This window comes from Coffea arabica, chromosome 8e (assembly GCF_036785885.1).
Source record: "Coffea arabica cultivar ET-39 chromosome 8e, Coffea Arabica ET-39 HiFi, whole genome shotgun sequence".
NCBI lineage: Eukaryota > Viridiplantae > Streptophyta > Magnoliopsida > Gentianales > Rubiaceae > Coffea > Coffea arabica.
In genome coordinates this window covers 28,111-48,607 of record NC_092324.1, presented here as the reverse complement: position 1 = coordinate 48,607, position 20,497 = coordinate 28,111, and the positions used below count along the sequence as shown (strand labels likewise).

The window sequence follows — 20,497 nt, the reverse complement described above, 5'->3', positions numbered from 1 at the left end:
ATTAAATATAATTATTATATTTAAAATAATAAATATAAATATAATTATATAATATATTATTATTATATACACGTATATATTATAATTATATGCACATAAAATATACATTTATAAATATATATATAATAATATAAATATATTATTATATAATATTTATAAATTTATAATATATATTATATAAATATAATTACATTTAATTAAATAATTATAATATATAATTATATAATATAATATATATGTCTATATAATAATTATAAATATATTATATAATTATACTAATATTATAATAAAATATATAATTATAATAAAATATTATAATTATAATATATATTATATACATAATTATATATATTTGTATATAATTATATATTAATTTTTTTAATGGATGGCTGGACGGGTCCCATTTCTAAATGGGAATCAGATTTGGGTTTTACTAGGGAATTGAGGAATTGTAAATTTTTAGGTATGATTCCAAAATTCCGATTCCGGTAATAATAATTCAAACAATAATTACGGGGTTTATTCTAATTTTTCATTCCAAAACCCTTTTACCAAACTTCACATTAGATTGTCTGCCGCAAATGTAACACTGAGATTAAGTGGCATATGGTCGAGTAGAGTTCACGAAAGTGATGAATTACTCAAACGCATGTAAGGTGGCATGGTACACGAGCATTTCTCTTCATAAACAGGTTGCATATGAAGCTCCTTAAAGTTGGACAACCAGAATTCCGACAAGCTGCTGAGTTAGTGATCATTCAACGACAACCAAACTTCAAGAAAAGGCCCGGGCAGCATTAAATAACACAAGCCTCCATTGTCTGCAAACATAACATCAAACAAGTACTACTCAGTGAGCATATCACACCATCCAAGTCAAACATACAAAACCAAAATCAAATTAATCAACTTAGGTATCAATTAGCAAGTATCCAGCTAATTCCAGTTATGTTAGACAATCTATTACATCCAATTAATTCGATAACCCATGAAAAATGGCTTTGGGAGATTAAGAGGCCTGGCTTTACGTAATTTTATGGAAATACAAGCTCAATTCAATTATATTTAATGCTCAACATAACATCGAATATTATCACGTACCAAACTTACCCTAGTCTTAAATATCTAAAAGGTCATCTAAATAATTACAACAAAACTAACCTATAATAACTCGTACCCAATACTCAAATTGCATTGCAAATATTTTTACATTTCCAAATCCAATTACCCTTATACTTATGATTGAAATTCAAACATAACTTTTGACAGTAACTCATTATTATATAACATATAAGGATATATAAGCAAATTCTTTAGATATCAATTTAGTAGACTAACTTATTCTTATATAATATGAGGATATATAAGCAAATTCTCTATATATCAATTTCGTAGGTTTTGGGGAGGTTGACAACTATCGAAAGAATAATAAATAGTTGCTGAAATTACTAAAATGGCTTGGAACTTTTTGTGCAATTACTTGGAGTTTTTTTTTTGGAATGATTTAGATGTTAAATTGCGCATGGATCGGAATTGAAGGGTGAAAAGTTGGAGGCTTTTCAGTATCATGGGCTGGCTAGAAAATTCAGTTGGAGGGCCAAAATGAAGTTACAGTTTTTTCTTAAAAGAAAAAAAAAAGAACTTTTTCGATGTTTTCGTCTTAGCCTTCTACAGCCTTCTCAGCGCGGCTGGGGCTTTTGCCTCTTCCTCAAGCTTCTCCAGTGTTCCAACTTGGGACGTAAAAGCAAACAAAAATCAATTTCAACGACGAGCTCTTTTTTTCGTCTTTAATTTAGTGCTGCAAAACTGGTCCGAAGTTATAAGATTGAGCTCTAATTTGGGGCTCCGGTTTTGACGAATTAATGTCGACGTCGAGGCTCAGTAGAATAGCGCTCTCGGCCGCCCTTAGGGTCTCTCGCTCTAACTTTCGGCCACCGTCAATTTGTCGCGCTGCCCAAATACTCTCTTCTTCCTCAGGTAGCAGTTTCCCTCCTCGCTCAGTCAATGAATTTGGCGGTGTGGAGATTCCAACACCATCATGCTTCAACGACGTCGGTTTGAGCAAAGTGTTCGCTCGCTCTTACTCCACTGTCTCCAGCTCCAGCTCCAGCTCCGGCCAGGTCATCACCTTTTCTTTCTTTTTTTTTTTGGGTTTTGTCTAAACAAGAGAAAGGAGAAGTTTGTTCGTGCGTATCTTGACACATTGTTGTAAAGAGTACTTTTCCACATTTTGTGGGTAGGAGTCGGATGGATATTTAAATTGTACTCCTTTTGTTTACTGCAAAATTGTTGTTTTGTTTTCTCACTCTCTCGTGCAGTGCCGACCTTTCGTCTAGTGCAACATTGTTGATTTGTTGTTCTGTTTTTTCACTCATTCAGGCAGTGCAGCACCGTATTTAGCCGAAAATTGACGTCCTTGAAGCTCGCGAAATTCCATATATGGTTTTAGATTCGATCATGTGTTATGCATCTAAAACACTGTGATTCTCGTCTGGTGCATATTAATTAAATTACTGTATATCGGAACAACAGCACGGAAAGATTTATAGATGCTGGAGTAGCTCTGTTGAAGGAATCATAGATGTCAGTAATCCACTATTCTGTCTTCGAGACTTGTGGTAAGATAATGGGGGGAAAATGGCAAAGAGGAATTATTGATGAAAGAGGCCTTCTCTTTAAGTTGAATGTTGTAGTCATGGCTCCTTTGCTTGTAATATTTCTTCCACCTGCTATTAGTGGGACTTGCAGAAACTCCTTGCTTCTTCTTAGCTAATCACAAATTGTCACACTTAGTTTTCCTGTTATTTCTTTTGTGGAGTGTTCCGCTGTTGGAGAAAATTCGTGTTGCACTTTGATATTTATTTGCAAGTTTTTCGTCTCATGCTTGTTTCTAGCTATTATAGATTTGTTCTTATTTGACAGATAAATAATTCAGAGTTCACTGAGATGGCATGGGATGGAGTAGTTGGTGCTGTTGATGCAGCACGAGCCAACAAACAGCAGGTGGTGGAGACTGAGCATCTAATGAAAGCACTACTAGAGCAGAAGGATGGGTTAGCTAGGAGGATATTCACCAAGGCAGGGCTAGACAATACATCAGTTCTACAAGCTACAGAGGAGTTTATATCTCAACAGCCTAAGGTATGCCTCCCGCTCTTGATGTCCTTCCTTTAACCGCCTGGCCATAAGTGTATGTTATTGGTAGGTAACAGGTGATACCAGTGGTCCGATACTGGGCTCCAGTCTCAGTTCTCTCTTGGATGCTGCACAAAAGCATAAGAAAGATATGGGGGACTCTTTTGTGTCTGTGGAGCATCTTCTATTATCATTCACTTCCGATAACAGGTTTGGTCAGCTGTTATTTAGGAATCTGCAGCTTACTGAGAAAGCTTTGAGGGATGCTGTTACTGCTGTTCGTGGAAGTCAGAGAGTAACTGACCAGAGTATGTACTAAAGTAATTCCAGTTGATGCATATTAACTTGATATCAAAGTTTCAAGTAAGTTGATTAACTTGTTTATGCAAGCTATATTGTGATAACAAAAGTTACTTCATTTATGTTTTAAGAAACTGCTACTTCCCTCATGAGCTTTTAGTTTCATTAGCTGTTGAGGATGCTAATTTTACCTTCCTTTGATTCCCATTAAACTCTTGATACAAGCAATTTCAACTTTGATTTTGATCTGAGCTGGACTCATTTCTGGAAACACTTACAACCTGGGCTAATCTGGGGTTTTGTGTATAGACTGGGATAAAATAGGCGCAGGGAATAATCTCTCAAGAACCTTCCTGATACTAGCGCAACAAGTATAGAGGGGTATGAAGTGAAAGGGGAAGTGCTGTAAAACTTTGTTTACCATTGGATATGCATAGCATCAAATCATAGCACTGTATTGTTGAAAAGATAGCCTTGTTGTGTGGTATAAAATCTGGCGGTTGGGAGAGATTATGTTTGCAATAAGAGTTAGCATGAATAAGGATGTTATGATGGGTGCATGTAAAATTTAATCTAAATTATGTATGAGATTACAAGTAGGAAATGAAACAATAGAAATTGGTTAAGAGGTTTATACATATCCCAGAAGAATGTTCAGTGTTTTATGCATGCATTGTAGATAATTGTTAAGAGAATATAAGTATTCTTGTAGATAATAAATTAGTAAGGGTATTCTTGTAAATAGTTTGTTAGGTTTGTACTCCTATAAATACTAGTTGGTCACTCATAATACGGTGACTAGATGTTTTCCTCCCAAAATACCTGTTGTCATGGTATTAGAGCAAAAGTCCTAGGGTTAGGGTTAAACATCTAGTCACACTATAAATTGGCTAGTACCACTCATTAAATTGTTCAATTAGTAACAACTACCAATCCACTTGATCTCAATAGTTAAATAGGATCCAACCACGAATTTTGCTCTATTGCCCAGTCTCGCAACTAGGCTCTGATACCACTTGTTGGGCTCTGAGAGAGCCAAACTCGGGGAAAATTTAACCATGAGCTAGAATGGGAACCACAACCATGGGCTTGACACCACATCCAACCCAAAACCTTAAGGCCTTGGGTCTATGGATCATTCCCACTTATATGTTCCTCATTCTACTCATCTCTTTCCGATGTGGGATATTGATTCACACTTGATATCCCAACAATTTCCCCCTCAATTGTGAATCCTGGTTGGAGATTAGCTATGCAAGAAGAGATGTCTGCTTTGGAATAAAATGGTACTTGGGATCTTGTCCCTCGTCCTTCAAGTAAGCTTGTTGTTGGTTGTAAATGGGTGTACACTATAAAAGTGCAGCCTAATGGTTCTATTGATAGATTGAAGGCTCGTCTGGTAGCTAGAGAATTTACTCAAGTGTATGGAGTAGACTACTTAGAAACATTTTCTCCTGTTGCAAAGATTACCTCGGTTCGTCTTCTTATCTCTTTGGCAGCAACTTACAATTTGCCATTGCATCAGTTGGATGTGAAAAATGCATTTCTGCATGGAGATTTGGAAGAAGAGGTATATATGGAACAACCTCCTGGATTTGTTGCTCAGGGGGAGAATTCGCGGTTGATTTGTCGTTTGAAAAAATCCTTATATGGATTGAAACAGTCTCCGAGGGCCTGGTTTGGCAGGTTTAGTAGTGTTGTCATGGAATTCGGTTTGACAAGATGTGGAGTAGATCATTCTGTATTTTATCGGCATTCTAATGCTGGTAAAATTTTATTAGTTGTTTATGTGGATGATATTGTGATTACAGGTGATGATGTTGTGGGGATTCAGAAATTTAAATCCAATTTGCAGGCAAACTTTCAGACAAAGGATTTAGGTCATCTACAGTATTTTCTGGGTATTGAGATAGCTCGATCTAAATATGGGATTTATTTATGTCAAAGAAAATATGTACTCGATATGCTGAGTGAAGTTGGGATGTTAGGTTGCCGACCTGTGGATACTCCTATGGATCCTAATGTGAAATTAGTAGGAGATCAAGGTACATTACTAGATGATCCTAGGCAATATCGAAGACTTGTGGGTAAATTAAATTTTCTCACTGTAACGAGACCTGACATTTCGTTTGCAGTGAGTGTTGTGAGTCAATTTCTTGATACCTCTCGTACTAGTCATTGGGATGCTGTTATACGGATTCTCAGGTATCTTAAGAGTGCACCTGAAAAAGGATTGCTGTATCAAAATCATGGACACACTGATATTGAAGGATATAGTGATGCAGATTGGGCTGGTTCTGCCTCAGATCGAAAATCGACCACAGGATATTGTGTATTTGTTGGTGGTAATTTAGTGTCGTGGAAGAGTAAGAAGCAAACAGTTGTCTCCAGATTAAGTGCAGAATCTGAATACCGCGCTATGGCTCACACTGTGTGTGAGTTGGTTTGGTTGAAGAGCCTGTTACTTGAAATTGGATTTGAGCATAAACAGCCTATGAATTTAGTGTGTGATAATCAGGCAGCTGTTCATATTGCATCTAATCCAGTGTTTCATGAAAGGACAAAACATATTGAAGTTGATTGTCATTTCATTCGAGAGAAATTGCTTGACGGAGTCATCAAGACATCTCATGTACCGTCTGTAGATCAATTGGCTGATGTGTTTACCAAGAGTTTAGGGGGTTCTAGGGTGAAATACATTTGTAACAAGTTGGGTGCTTATGATATATATGCTCTAACTTGAGGGGGAGTGTTAAGAGAATATAAGTATTCTTGTAGATAATAAATTAGTAAGGGTATTCTTGTAAATAGTTTGTTAGGTTTGTACTCCTATAAATATTAGTTGGTCACTCATAATACGGTGACTAGATGTTTTCCTCCCAAAATATCTGTTGTCAATAATCAAATGCAAACTGATAAAGTTAATTTTGCACAAAGGTAGATTTTGTTTGAGATTAACTGCTGCAGAAAATAATTTAGCAAGATCTAATTACCAAAGATTGTTTTACAATCATTGTTAGAAAATAATTTTGCGTGTCGTGTACTACCTGCTCATCTGTGTGGGCTAATTTTGTGTAGATCCAGAAGGAAAATATGAAGCACTTGAGAAATATGGCAATGATTTAACAGAACTTGCTAGACGGGGTAAACTTGACCCAGTTATTGGTCGTGATGATGAAATTCGAAGATGTGTGCAGATATTATGTCGCCGAACCAAAAACAACCCTGTTATTATTGGTGAACCTGGGGTGGGGAAAACTGCAATTGCTGAAGGGTATGACCTCTAAAATCTCGATGCTTTTTGTTTACATAAACTTAGTAAATCATTCTTTCTTTTGATAGTGAATGGCACCTGCATTTTTTTTTATTTATTTAGCGTGGTATTTCTCATACCCGGTAGTTGTTGTCATCTATTATTTAGTGGTGCATGTTGAGAACTAAACTATATATAGTTATATTATATGTAGTGATGCATGTTGAGTTCATGTACAAGTCCCATGAATTCAACTACATTTAGTCTTGGATTACTTTGTCTGAGGACTAAAAAGAGTGTGAAAAGTGGTGTATGTTCCAAATGCAGGGCCTAAATGTCTAACCTTGCACGTGAAGTGTCTGAATATCTCTTCAAAGGGTAATCATGTGGCAAACAATTTCAATTATCCTTCTAACCTTCTTTCTTTTCAAAACGTACCATGGTGCAAAGACAACCATTGACAGAACAAAGTAGAGTGACAGTGCGTTGAAACGAGTTGAAATTACTCTTAGAGGCTTTAATTTACTTGAGCATTGTTGTTATTGTCTTTTTTTGTTTCTTTACTGATGCTCGTTTTATCACATTTGTTGAGCTAGCTTTTATCAGAGAATTTTGCTGTCATTCGTAGAATCCAAGTTCAGATTTCCCTTTTTAGCTTGTGAATTGATTGCTGATTTTACAATGTCTCAATCATTTTAGATCTGAGGCTATATTGTGTTATCTTTTCATAACATCATGTTTATCAAAGAGACAACTTCATATTAGAGTCCAGAAGAGTTTGGGTCAAACCTGTCCCCTTTTTTATTATAGAAGCTAGAATATATGGGAACATATGCTGATGCCCAGGCTCAAAGAAAGTTTTCAACCTAATGCAAAAGTTATATCAAGCTTTAAATCTGCAGCTCTACCGAAAGCACTGTTTCATTCTTTGCTTTCATTGCATTGTAGCGCTTAAGTCTGACGTTAAGGTGATTTAATTATTTTTGCTACAGGTTAGCTCAAAGAATTGTGCGCGGTGATGTTCCAGAACCTTTATTGGATCGCAAGGTTATTATCTTGTTTTTCAGTTTTTTCATTTTTCAAGTGTTGATGTGCAATCAATCATGAAGTCAGAAAAGAAAACATAATTTGGTTGTGCTAAGAATATCTGCTTGTTATTATCTTGAGTTCTTAAATTTTTGATGAATTTGGGAGTAGTTTGATTGATTTTTTTATGTAGCACGTTTAGGATGCAAGTGTATAAGTAAAATACTAGCAATTATGGAAATGCTGTTCTGTGAAATTTATTTGCGGACTCTGCAGTTGTGATTGGAACATATCAGCTGTAAGGTGTGATCAGGTTTACATTTGAGTCCAATTATTGCTATAACATTGTAGTAATTCTGTGATGTGTTCTTTCTGAGATTTATGGCAAGCCACATGTTTTAAATCCTGAAGTAAGGATCTAATAAAGTTATAGGAGTTTGGATGAAAATTAATCTTTTTAGTCATATGTTTACAGAAGCTTGCAAATCTAGGTGATATGTTGTAGGAATTAGTTAAAGTGAGGTTATTGTTTTTAGACATGGAGCTTGTGTGCTGTTATATCTGTGTCTTTAGTTACATTATACCAGATGATTGATTTCTCATAACTGATTACTTTTATCTTTTTGAGTATTTACTGTGATATTATTTCTTGGAACTAGTTTTAGTGAAGCAATTTGCATCTTGTGTATTCTTTTACCCTTTCAGTTGATCTCCTTGGATATGGGTTCATTGCTTGCTGGTGCTAAATTCAGAGGAGATTTTGAAGAAAGGCTTAAAGCTGTTCTGAAGGAAGTCACTGCCTCAAATGGGCAGATAATATTATTTATTGATGAGCTACATACTGTAGTTGGTGCAGGTTGGTGTGGGTTTCGGATTTGCAAAGTCAATTGTCTAGATATTTCTTCTGTCGATTTTGTATTTAACATTAATTTTCACAGCTGAAACTTCCTTTAACGAAAAAATAAAAAATCTGTTGTAGCCCATGAGCTGTTTTAATGTCAATTACTGAATCTCTGATCTACCAAATTATCTTACTTGTATGCAAGTCTAGAGACAATCGGCTCATTCACCTGAACGTACCTAGCGATTTTCCTATAAGCTGCCATCATGTCTTAGTAATCTGTATAGAACTTTATCCAGTGAAGGCACATGCATTTTAAGATTCCTATTTGTGCTTTATTGTTTCTTTCAGAACTATCTTTAGCATAGAATGCACAGTGCCCTGTGAGCAATGATGGTGTCTCATAATGGCTCCATAACTTATTAACTTCACCATATTTTGCTCTTGGAATATTCACATGTATTGAATATAATGCCCAATTAGATTACTTCTGAGTGCTTGATGATATTACTCATGACAGAGTGTCGCTACAATTTTACTCTTAAATGGTAACAAAAGGTGTGTAGGTTTTTGTGCATCAGTAGCTATGTCAACACTAATCTACAATATGTTTCCAATTTCAAGTGCTAAAGTTTTAATTTTTCTTTTGAGAGGTTAGAGTATTATTCACAGCAAGTGTATTCCCCATATACAGCCTCCATATGATTACAGCTGAAGTTAATGGAAGGTTCCATATCTCAAGGAATATTCTTCCTACTCCAAGAGAGAACATGAAACAAAATCCTCTGCTTCAAAATCAATGCAGGTTTTTTAAGCCTTGAAAGCTCTCTTGTTCCTTTCATTCAGGATTAACCGCAGCTGATGCACATTCCCAAGTCTTTATCCATCTCTGATACTGTTAACCTACACTCTTCAACAAAATATAATACATCTAAAACCCTTCTTGGAATGACCCAAAAGCTGATGCACATTTGTCTTAACATGACAAATTTATAAACATGTCCAACTTGACAACAATAATTACATTTTACTATTGGATTGTTTACAGGTGGAATCTTAATAAAACAATAGCCATGCTTTCTATATACAGTAAAACCTCTTCTAACTCGAGTATTTACAACCTTTTTGTTTTGCACACATTTTTTTGTTTTTCCTTACTCAAGATCATTATTAAGTCATCAATTCTTTTCTTTAACATAATATGTTCTTCCTTAGTCTTTTCATAAACTTCTTTCGTCTATCTTCTTTTCTAATTCCTTTCTCTCAGATATGAGATCAACATTAACCTTGCTAACATCATCATTTTCCCTTTTTAATGTCTTATTAAAAAATTTTCCCTGATGCCATGAAGCACACTTGAGCCATGTCATTCTGCTCCTCTAACTTGTCACATTCTTCTCATATAACTCTAATATTTTTTGGTCCTAGTTCTTGTTTCCACCTTTATCTCTTTTTTCTTTCTATTTGGACACCACAAGAAGAATTGTATTTCAGTTTTTCCAGAGCTTTTTCTCTCCAAATAGCCTGTTATGTAAAACTTCTTTCCTCTCCTCCAAATACCACACTTTAGAAGGACTGTAAATTGAGATTTTCATTATTTTTACCAGTTGGGTTCCAATATATTCTCCTGGCTTCTACTATAGGTTGAGTTGTATAGTCTAGTGATCATGTCCTGAGAGGATTTTAACTGCCTGTGTTTTAAAGATCTTCTAAACTTTTGTTCACAGTGTGAATTTCATGCAATTGATAATTTACGGTGGATGTCAGATGTAAGTGGAGTCAGAGGTTATAAGTTGCACGTGTTTCGACGTGTGATAGATACTTCAACCTGCTTGTTCCAAAAATCTATCTAGGCCATTTAACTCCCACTAGAAGAAGGCCTTTCTACATCAGTGTTGGGTGTATGCTAAATTTCAAAGCATATATAGATATTTATGGCGCCATTTCTTAGTTCTCTCCTCCATCTTTTCTTCCTTGAATTTGGGGTCGTTAGCTTTGTAATAAGCTTTGTGGCATTGCTCTTTCTTCATGGTTCTTAACCATTTTCCTTACCTTCAATCCAGGGGCTGTTGCTGGAGCTTTGGATGCTGGAAACTTGTTAAAGCCAATGCTTGGTCGTGGTGAGCTCAGGTGCATTGGAGCAACCACATTGAATGAATACAGGAAGTACATTGAGAAGGACCCTGCTCTAGAACGTAGGTTCCAACAAGTATTTTGTGGTGAGCCATCTGTAGAAGATACTATCTCCATCCTTCGTGGATTGCGTGAGCGGTATGAGCTGCATCATGGGGTCAAGATTTCTGACAGTGCACTTGTGTCAGCGGCAGTCCTGGCACATCGTTATATAACAGAGCGTTTTCTGCCAGACAAAGGTAGGATATATCTGTCTTATTCCAGGTTTTTAGCTGAATAAACTTCTAGGGCCTATTTGACTACTACATGAGTGAGAGGATTGTGAGAAATGAGGCCCAAGAGCGGATGATGTTAGGAACAATCAACACGAGAATTCCAATAAGACTAATGCTCCTAAAGGCGTAAGAGGACAAAAGGATGCACCTCCTACACAAAACAAACTGTGAGAAGATAATAACTTCCAACCGATGTACTAGTTTCTTTTCAGTGCTGCATACCACATTAGATGGTTTTTTTTCCTACTTTTTCTCTTAGTTTTGAATAGTTTTTCCTACTTTTATACTTACTTTTGAAAAGCAACTGTTAAAGCTTCTTGGTTTGGTGTGGGCGATCGTTACTGACATGTTGATCAACCTGCAGTAGAAGGTCTTGAGATGGAGAAGGGTTTAGCTTGATTCTGCATGCTTTTGCTTCAAATGAGGTCCAATGTTTATAGTTTTAGAAGCTTTTACATTCCTTTGTCACTGCTTGCAGTGCATGTTTGGGGGAATGGTTTTTGGGGAGAATAGGTTATCTCAGCATCCATAATCAAGCAAAATTGGGTTTTTGGTTGTAATTGTCCTTAGAATTCAACAGTATGCCTCGTGTGCTTTGTCCTGTCGGAGTCAAAATTTTTGGAGTGACTATTAGTAGTTTGGGATTTGGTCAGTTATCTCAATGCAGAGTAGTTAAAAGAGCAAAAATGTACAATACTTGTACTTGGATGCATAGAGTTACATGGGGAATAGGAATGAAATCTTTCAGTGGCTACTGGAAGCCTTAAAATTGTGGTTGCTTGCCACAAAAAGTTTGGGAAAGGGACAACAATTAGTTTCTTTCTCATGTGCTTTTGGAGGTCTGATTTTTAGGCAAGTTACCTTTCGTACACTATGGTGAATGCTGCTGGAAACGTACAAAATAAAATGGTAGCAACTACCTTTCTCTATCCATCTTATTTCAAACTGGCTGCATATATTCCCAAATATGCCAAATTAACAGATCAGTCAAATTCCGACAAACGTTATTGTTTTTTTTTCCACTTCTGCTTAAACATATTATTTAATTTATCACATTGTTCAAGTTACTCTAGTGGCAACTCTTGGGAGGCTGATGTCATTGTTTGCTGTAATTTGATTGAGATGAGTCCATTTCATCAAGAACCAAAAGAGCAAGTACAAGTGTTTTTGTCTGGAATCGATGTGGAGAACAATCTTTATTTCATGGGTGTCTAGATTGTTCGTATGTGCACTCATTATGACTTGACGGATCTAGTAGAGTATTTTCCTCATGCTATCAACTATCTTATTTTTTATAAATTGCTTCCAGTTTATGTACCTTCTTTCTACCCTTTTCAGCCATTGACCTAGTTGATGAAGCTGCTGCAAAATTGAAAATGGAGATCACTTCGAAGCCCACAGAGTTGGATGAGATAGATAGGGCTGTTATGAAGCTAGAGATGGAGAAACTCTCTCTCAAAAATGACACCGACAAATTATCTAAAGAACGGTTAAGCAAGATTGAGAACGATTTGACATCTCTTAAGCAGAAACAAAGACAGTTGAATGAACAGTGGGAGAGTGAAAAAGTTCTTATGAATAGAATACGCTCAATTAAGGAGGAGGTGGATTTGTCTGTTTAGATTTTTTTTTTTTGTGATACTGTTTATCTTATGTTCTACTTGCTCATTATATAATTTTTCTTCAACCATTTTTGTGTAGATTGACAGAGTTAACCTTGAAATGGAAGCTGCTGAGCGAGATTATGACCTGAATCGTGCTGCTGAACTCAAATATGGGACACTGATGTCCCTCCAGCGCCAACTTGAAGAAGCTGAGAAGAACCTTGCTGACTATCGGAACTCTGAACAATCTTTGCTCCGGGAAGAAGTGACAGATCTTGATATTACCGAAATTGTTAGCAAATGGACTGGCATCCCATTATCAAATCTTCAGCAGTCTGAGAGGGATAAGCTTGTCTCTTTGGAACAGGAACTTCACAAAAGGGTAGTTGGTCAGGATATGGCTGTCAAATCTGTAGCTGATGCAATCAGGCGCTCAAGGGCTGGCCTGTCCGACCCAAATCGGCCTATTGCAAGCTTCATGTTTATGGGTCCCACAGGTGTTGGTAAAACCGAGCTTGCAAAGGCACTTGCTGGTTACCTATTCAATGCTGAAAATGCTCTGGTGCGGATAGATATGAGTGAATACATGGAGAAACATGCAGTCTCTCGATTGGTTGGTGCACCACCGGGGTATGTGGGTTATGAAGAAGGTGGGCAACTCACTGAAGTGGTCCGTCGTAGGCCTTATTCAGTTGTGCTTTTTGATGAAATTGAGAAGGCACATCATGATGTTTTTAACATTCTATTACAGTTGTTGGATGATGGAAGAATCACCGATTCCCAGGGAAAAACTGTTAGTTTCAGAAATACTGTTGTGATTATGACATCAAATATTGGTTCTCACTATATCCTTGAAACTCTTAGAAACACAGAGAACAGTAAAGAGGCAGTTTATGATCTGATGAAAAAGCAGGTGGTTGAGTTGGCTAGACAAACTTTTAGGCCGGAATTTATGAATCGAATTGATGAGTACATTGTTTTCCAACCTCTGGATTCCAAACAAATCTGCAAAATTGTTGAACTACAGGTACTGAGTCTTTTGTCATCAAATGTTTTGATGTCTCTCTCTCTCTCTCTCTCTTTATTTTTTCGTGGACTCTCTCAAGACTTACACCTTGTGACGTTATTGCTTGGCACGTCCTAGTTGTGGTTCAGATTACTCTAATTGGTATCAGTGTTGGGAGATAAATAAATAAACTGTTATATATAAGAGGTTTAGGTAGCCAAATTTAATTGGCATACTTTTATTTGTTAACTTAGCATATCTCCATTCCTACAGCACCTAGTGTCATGGAAATCTGGTACTTATTACACAATGATACACATAATTTGTCTATTTTTACATACTTTATAATTGTTATTTTTTTATGTTGTGAGAAAGAAAGTTAAACCACAAGGGAAAAGATGACCAAGAAAGGGATTGACATGAGAAAAATTGGTGGCAAAGAATAAAGGTCATTGATCCATCTTCTTAAAAAATATATTGTGACATTATTGCTTGGTATAGGTACACTGAGATCGGTTTGTTAATTTATAAACGTTGGTTGCATGTTTGAGGTTATGAACTTGTAGAATAGGCATTAGAATAGAGATCGCCCTAATACCATAGATAGTTATTAACATTTTGAAAAAGATGATGTTTAACAGATTCTTTAGCAATAGGGCATCAACCTTTGATGAACATATTATTCTGATAATGCCTGGATCCTAATGATAAAGGACTATGTTTTTCAACATAATTTTCTTTCTCTACTTATTTCACTTTGCTGCATATCATATGACATGAGTACTGAATCTACCTTGTCACAGCACTTGGTGTCTTCCATAAACAAGTCTCGCCCTTTGGATTTATTTTAGCTTTAGTTAAAGTGAATGGTATCAGCATGATTTATAAGAATTGGATGGGTTGTACTTTCAATTTTTTTTGTTTAGCATTGTGTTCTCAGAACTACTGTTGTCATGATGTAATTTTTAATTCTATGAAGTTAACAAGTTTTATCCCTTTTTTCCAGATTAGAAAAGGTAGAGCAATGTAAATGAAGAATCAGAGAAAACACCTAGTTAAATTGCTATGTCCTTGAAACAATTTAGCATGGAAGAGGAAATATGGGAACGAAATATCCTTTTGGGGATTGGTTAGATTGAAAGCTTAGTTATCCACACAAATTCTCAATGAGCTTCATTGCCTTTTTGAAAGGGGATGTCCATGTTAATTTTTTAAAGGCAGAATAACTTAGCAAAATTTACTGTTTACTCCGCATCTGACAGTTAATGTCTGTCCTAGCAACATTCCTCCATTGAAAGTTGAGGTTGAGTTGAAACTTTTAATGTTTGTGATGGAAAATAAATAGTAAAAGCAACTTATTGTTGTAAAATGAGAATATATTTGACTTCAGGCTAAGAACAAGTGAAGTCTACTCTGGACACCAATGCTGAGATTAGTACCAATTAATTCTGTTCAGAAAGATTGAATGTTACTATGACTGTTTGGGATTTTATAGTTGCACAAATGCAGTAAGTTTCTTGTCAGCTGTATTTGGTTTGATGGTCACACTACTGCAATCCAAATTATATGAACGCATAGATATATCCCTTTCCTGGATGTAGAATTTGGCCTATTTGACCTGATTGTCCTTTGTAAGCATTGGGTCATGCTTTATTTTCTGCATAGAGCTCCTTTTTTTTCCAGTTTTTTCAGTTGTTCACTGAATAGTGATTACCTTATTTTTTTGGGTTCATTTTGGGCACTTTGATGATTTGATTCCCTTCCTGTTAAGCCTGTATCACTGCAGTATCCTTAACCTCTCAATATCGCCAATTTAGTCCCTTATCTATTCAAAAGGCGTCAATTTAGTCCACAATTTCTCACTAAACTTACCGGATGGCGTGACTTGTGAGATACATGGCATATCATTTTAGTTCCTTTCAAGTATAACTTGATTTATTATTCTGTTTATGATCTTTACTACAGCATGTGAGTTGGAAAAACTCGTGTATGTTGTACAATCTCATATCTGCTGATCATTTTTAAGGTGCAGAACTCTTGAGTCCTATCAACTAAATTCACTACATTGCACATCCCGACATCAAATTTGATGTCAAGGCTTTAAGCTAATTTCCATAATGTAAAATTAGGATGAACTCTTGTAACGTTTGATTGTGTTGATATAATCTTTTCAGACGCACAACTGACTGAAAAAGTGTGTCAAATGTTCCTGGACCAGGAAGTTTTATCATGTTTCCTGCGCTCTTTACTCCAAGCATTTTGAAGACATTGATTTTCGCTTTTGCAGATGAGTCGTGTTAAGGAGAGACTCAAACTGAAAAAAATTGACCTCCATTACACTCAGGAAGCAGTCAATCTTCTGGCGACACTGGGTTTCGATCCTAATTTTGGAGCTCGCCCTGTGAAGCGGGTGATTCAGCAATTGGTTGAGAATGAAATTGCTATGGAAATTTTAAGGGGAGATCTAAAGGAGGAGAACTCAATCATTGTCGATGCTGATACATCCTCGAGGGCTCGAGATCTTCCACCTCAGAGTAGATTAGTAATAACGAAAATGGGAAATAATACTGCAATAGATGCCATGGTTGCAAATGACTGACTTTTTCTTTCTATTGAGGAGGCATGCACGCACTTTTCTGAACCAAAACTGGAGTTGATCACGCGAGATAAAAGTGGTTCTTGTGAGTTCGTGCATTAAGTTGCTGCTTCTTGTAGGAAGGCAGGACTGGTGTAATTGTTCTTTTTTTTTTTTTTTTCCTTTTCCTTTTCTGCGTGTATAATGGGGCGGTATGTACTTTTAATGCTTGAGATCATATCTACGAGAAATTACAGGTAGTTAGCAGTATTGTTATTACAATGGGCAAGCATCTTGAAACTGGATGAACAAACCATTGGCGTTGTTATTAATTCTTGAGCACGCAAACAAACAAACAAACAGACATTGGGGGATCTGGGAAGAATATGTGCGTTTGCAGTTTTTATTGGCTCCATCTTACAATGGCAAGTCTTGAGGATATTGTGATAATTTTGGATGAATATATATTTCTCGATGATTAGTGAAGAGTGAGCTCCTCCTATTTTATTAAGTATTGAGTTGGAGAGCTTAATTGAGATTTAGGGTGCAAAATTGAATTTTGAAATCTAAAATTTGAATTAATTAAGTTATTAAATTTTTAAGTATTTGAGTATATATCACATTCAGTGTTAAGTAAATAATATTTTATTTTATTTTTTAGAGCAATTTTTACTTAGAAAATTCAATGATACTTAAATAATTCAGATATTCAATTTTTAGTTATCAAATGCGTTTGAATATGTTAAAATCTAAATGTATTAAATTTAAGTGTTAAATTAATTTATTAAACAGGGTCTTAATCACTCTAGAGGGCTGAATTGATAATTTGGTCCATTCTAGAGGGCTGAATTGAACTTCACCCCAGTGATTCTTTGCCAGTTGCCTGCCACATTATTATTAGTTTATTACTAGCACTGTTTTTATTAATTTTTTACGCGCTCACACCCCCCGCCCCTAAAAAAAAAAAAAAAAAAAATGAAACTAGTTTTTTTATGCTTCCGAGATTTTATTTAATCTAAGTCTGTTACCCCAGTGAAGCAGAGGGGTACTTACTTCACTCGACTAGCTTCTCAAATGTGGGTGTGGGTGTGTGCGTGTGTGTGTGTGTCTCAATCATGGAAGCATACAAACTGTAGCATGTTCGTACTTACAAGAAGAAGGGGACCGACAACATAAGAAAAACCAGCCAAGATAGAAGAGGAAGTTCATGGAAAAGGAATAGAATCGTTTTTACTACGTACTTGTTGCGCGTATTTCAGTTTGAGGTTTCGAGGAGAGGTGCGGTTTCTTTCACAGCGGTAAAATGCAGAAATAATACTCGATCCAGGAAGAAGAGTGGGACTAAGTATCCAACATCCATCTCTGGGGAAATCAAATTAATTTCAACTCTCAAGTAAGGATGGCGGATACTGCTAGTAATTAATTAATGGGGAAGTTGCACGGGAACAACCTCGGATCCGTGGTGCTGGACCACCCGACTCCCGGTGGAGGGCGTCAGTTTAAGATTTGGTCAGCCTCATTCCGCCGCATTATACTGGACACAGTTCGGTGCGGGACGCGGCAGCATCATAAGCACGACAACACTGGCAAATTAACCATCCAAGAGCCCAAGCCCGAGCCCGGCATTGATCTCACTGCAGTCACAACACTGAGATCTGAGTTGAGTAAAGGTAGTACTAGCAGTGGTAGGAGTGGGACTAAGTATCCAACAAACACACCGCCCTCCGGATCCGACAAGTTATCAGACCTTCTGAAGCTATCGGAAAAGGAAAACGAACCGGACGAGGAGGAGGCGGAGGCTGTGAAGAGGAAAGTGGAGGCACTGGAGGAATTGAAGACAGTGGTGAAGAATCTCCAAAGTAGCAGTAGCGGTAGCAGCAGCCAACAACTCCAGGAAAATGAAAACCATGGCTTCTTAGCTCCAGATGTTCGCGCGTTGGAGGCAGCCAAGGAGGTCAGAAGGCTCGCTAAAGGCGATTCTCAAGCCAGAACCACTCTTGCTTTGCTCGGAGCAATCCCCCCGCTCGTGGCTTTGCTGGACGCCCCCCCCCTGCCTCCGGATGTCTGCCCCAAAATTCCTGCTCTTTATGCTTTGCTCAACCTCGGCATTGGCAACGACGCGTGAGCATCCCCCCACCCCACCCCGTTCTCTCTTCTCTCTTTGCTAATTCCTTCCTATATACTAAGTAGTAAGTAAATTTGACGTGCTAAACAACTTCAATGCTACTATCAGCATCTTTCGCCCCCCAAACAAAGAAAACCCGAAACTTTACAATTCTACTTGTAGTACTTATTCATGTTTGTTCTCTCCGGACTGTTTGTTTCTGTTTTCTTTTCTTTTGCTTTTTTTTTTTAAAAAAAATAAAATGTCTAGTCCAACTTCTTTCAGGATTCAAAACTCTCTTATCTTTTTTGAATTTTGTTTCTTTTTTTTTTTTTGCGCACTGCAAAGAGAAGGGTAAGTAAATTTGGTCCTCTGTATATTCTTCTACAACAACTACTACTGATTTTAGGGTGTAATCACCAATATGACAAATAAACACCACCAAATAGGGGAGCAAAAAAAAAAAAAAAAAGAAGTCCTTACACCGACCAATAGATATACTTGCTTGTTACAATGTGTTTTCTGTGAATCCGATATTTTGCTGCGAAATGGGCTCAATTTCTTGCTCTTTGATGGTTTAAGATTTGTTGGTGGATATATTTTGTAATTATTCGGCTCTCTCTCTCTCTCTTTCTTTCTTTCTTTTTTTCATGAGTTCTGGGATTCAATTATCTTTTCAAGACACTTTTTGCTCCAGGAACAAAGCAGCCATCGTTAAATCGGGGGCTGTTCACAAGATGCTGAAGCTCATCGAATCTGAAAATGGTCCTCATGCCACAGCTGTTGCTGAGGCTATAGTTGCAAACTTTCTCTCTCTGACTGCACTCGATGCAAATAAGCTGATTATTGGTTCTTCTGGTGCAATACCATTTCTGATAAGAATCCTGAGAGAGGAAACTGATGATCATGAAAAGAATGGTTCTCAAGCAAAGCAGGATGCCTTGCGAGCGCTGTATAATCTATCAATTTCACCGTTGAACCTCTCACTGTTGCTAGATGCTCATCTGGTGCCCTGTCTCTTGAGCAGGCTAGGAGATATGGATTTCAGTGAAAGAATCCTCTCAATTCTGAGCAATTTAGTATCGATACCAGAGGGGCGAAAGGCAGTAAGCTGTGTGCCGGATGCATTTCCAATGCTAATTGACGTATTGAATTGGACGGATTCTCCAGGTTGCCAAGAGAGGGGGTCATATGTTTTGATGGTGATGGCTCACAAATCATATGGAGATAGACAGGCCATGATAGAGGCTGGAATAACTTCATCCCTTCTAGAACTAACTCTTTTAGGTACGACGTTGGCGCAGAAGAGAGCTTCCCGGATCTTGGAGTGTTTAACTGTGGATAAAGGGAAGCAGATTTCTGAGAGCTATGGTGGTGGATTAAACCCAACATTGTCAGCTCCTCTTTGTGCTGCCAAATCGTCGCCGTCATGTGCAGACCAAAGTCATCAGTCGGAGGAGTCTTTAGAGGAGGAAGATCAGATGTTGAGTGAAGAGAGGAAAGCAGTCAAGCTATTAGTCCAGCAAAGCTTGCAGAACAACATGAAAAGAATAGTTAGAAGGGCTAATTTGCCACATGATTTTGTCCCTTCAGATCATTTTATGTCCCTTACATGGGGTTCAACATCTAAGAGCTTACCCTTTTAGTTTTGGTTGGTTGGTTGGTTGGTTGGGGGTGGGGTTGTTGAAAAAGCTTCAAACTTGGAAAAGTGGTTCTGTACCACATATAATTATTCACATTACATTTTTGTTTTAGTTTTCAATAGACCTGTCTGTCTACGCTCAAAAATGTGCATATGGCTGCATGTATGTATTTATATAGCATCAAGTCTCTTCTTGTAGTAACGGTTCTCCATCATTTTTGCTTGATTAGAATAAAGTTGAGTGATTCCTAGTATTCAATTATTCTGACATCACAAGACCCACCATCTGCTTCAAAATGAGAAGTAGAAACTTTAGAGGCTGTTAGATGTTAATCTCGTAACGTGGATTTCTTGTTATCTTTGGAGTCCTCAGTATAATCACACCCGTCCACTGTTCGAACTTCTTATGGGTTATGCAAGGAGAGAAAATCTTTGATCTAAAAGAAAAAGTCTGTAATGCCATTTACATGACTCTATCTAGTCTCCCAGGAAGTTTAGGCTAGTGAATTATATTCTGGCCAACTGTTAAACTCCTAAATTTTTAAGGAAATTTTGTTTGGATTGTAAGTTATTTGGGATTATTTGGGATATTTTTACTGTAGC

At 37.0% G+C, this 20,497-nt stretch overlaps 2 protein-coding genes across 4 annotated transcripts; both read left to right on the top strand.

Annotated features, from left to right (window-relative positions):
- Window positions 1-1,646: 1,646 nt before the first annotated feature.
- On the top strand, window positions 1,647-16,408 carry LOC140013055 (chaperone protein ClpB4, mitochondrial-like). Of its 3 annotated transcripts, XM_072062073.1 has the most exons (11): window positions 1,981-2,120; window positions 2,380-2,618; window positions 2,923-3,141; window positions 3,206-3,443; window positions 6,514-6,709; window positions 7,681-7,735; window positions 8,420-8,570; window positions 10,619-10,927; window positions 12,302-12,567; window positions 12,665-13,594; window positions 15,861-16,408. In XM_072062073.1, exons 3-11 carry the CDS (start codon window positions 2,947-2,949, stop codon window positions 16,170-16,172), a joined length of 2,652 nt encoding a protein of 883 aa, XP_071918174.1. In that variant the 5' UTR covers window positions 1,981-2,120; window positions 2,380-2,618; window positions 2,923-2,946; the 3' UTR covers window positions 16,173-16,408. The 3 variants fall into 3 exon arrangements, with proteins under 3 accessions (XP_071918173.1, XP_071918172.1, XP_071918174.1); XM_072062072.1 differs by lacking the exon at window positions 2,380-2,618 and having other exon boundaries at window positions 1,647-2,120; window positions 10,619-10,882; XM_072062071.1 differs by lacking the exon at window positions 2,380-2,618 and having other exon boundaries at window positions 1,647-2,120.
- Window positions 16,409-17,432: 1,024 nt separating this feature from the next.
- On the top strand, window positions 17,433-20,153 carry LOC140013059 (uncharacterized). Its single transcript, XM_072062081.1, has 2 exons — window positions 17,433-18,269; window positions 18,950-20,153. The coding sequence occupies exons 1-2, from the start codon at window positions 17,575-17,577 to the stop codon at window positions 19,896-19,898; spliced, it is 1,644 nt and encodes a 547-aa protein (XP_071918182.1). The 5' UTR covers window positions 17,433-17,574; the 3' UTR covers window positions 19,899-20,153.
- The last annotated feature ends 344 nt before the right edge of the window (window positions 20,154-20,497 follow it).

Coding starts and splice junctions, on each gene's coding strand:
- LOC140013055 (XM_072062071.1), top strand. CDS start 1,863: ATGTCGACGTCGAGGCTCAGTAGAATAGCGCTCTCGGCCGCCCTTAGG. Junction 3,444..6,513: donor TCAGAGAGTAACTGACCAGA/GTATGTACTAAA, acceptor AATTTTGTGTAG/ATCCAGAAGGAAAATATGAA. Junction 6,710..7,680: donor AAAACTGCAATTGCTGAAGG/GTATGACCTCTA, acceptor TTTTTGCTACAG/GTTAGCTCAAAGAATTGTGC.
- LOC140013059 (XM_072062081.1), top strand. CDS start 17,575: ATGGGGAAGTTGCACGGGAACAACCTCGGATCCGTGGTGCTGGACCAC. Junction 18,270..18,949: donor CTCGGCATTGGCAACGACGC/GTGAGCATCCCC, acceptor TTTTTGCTCCAG/GAACAAAGCAGCCATCGTTA.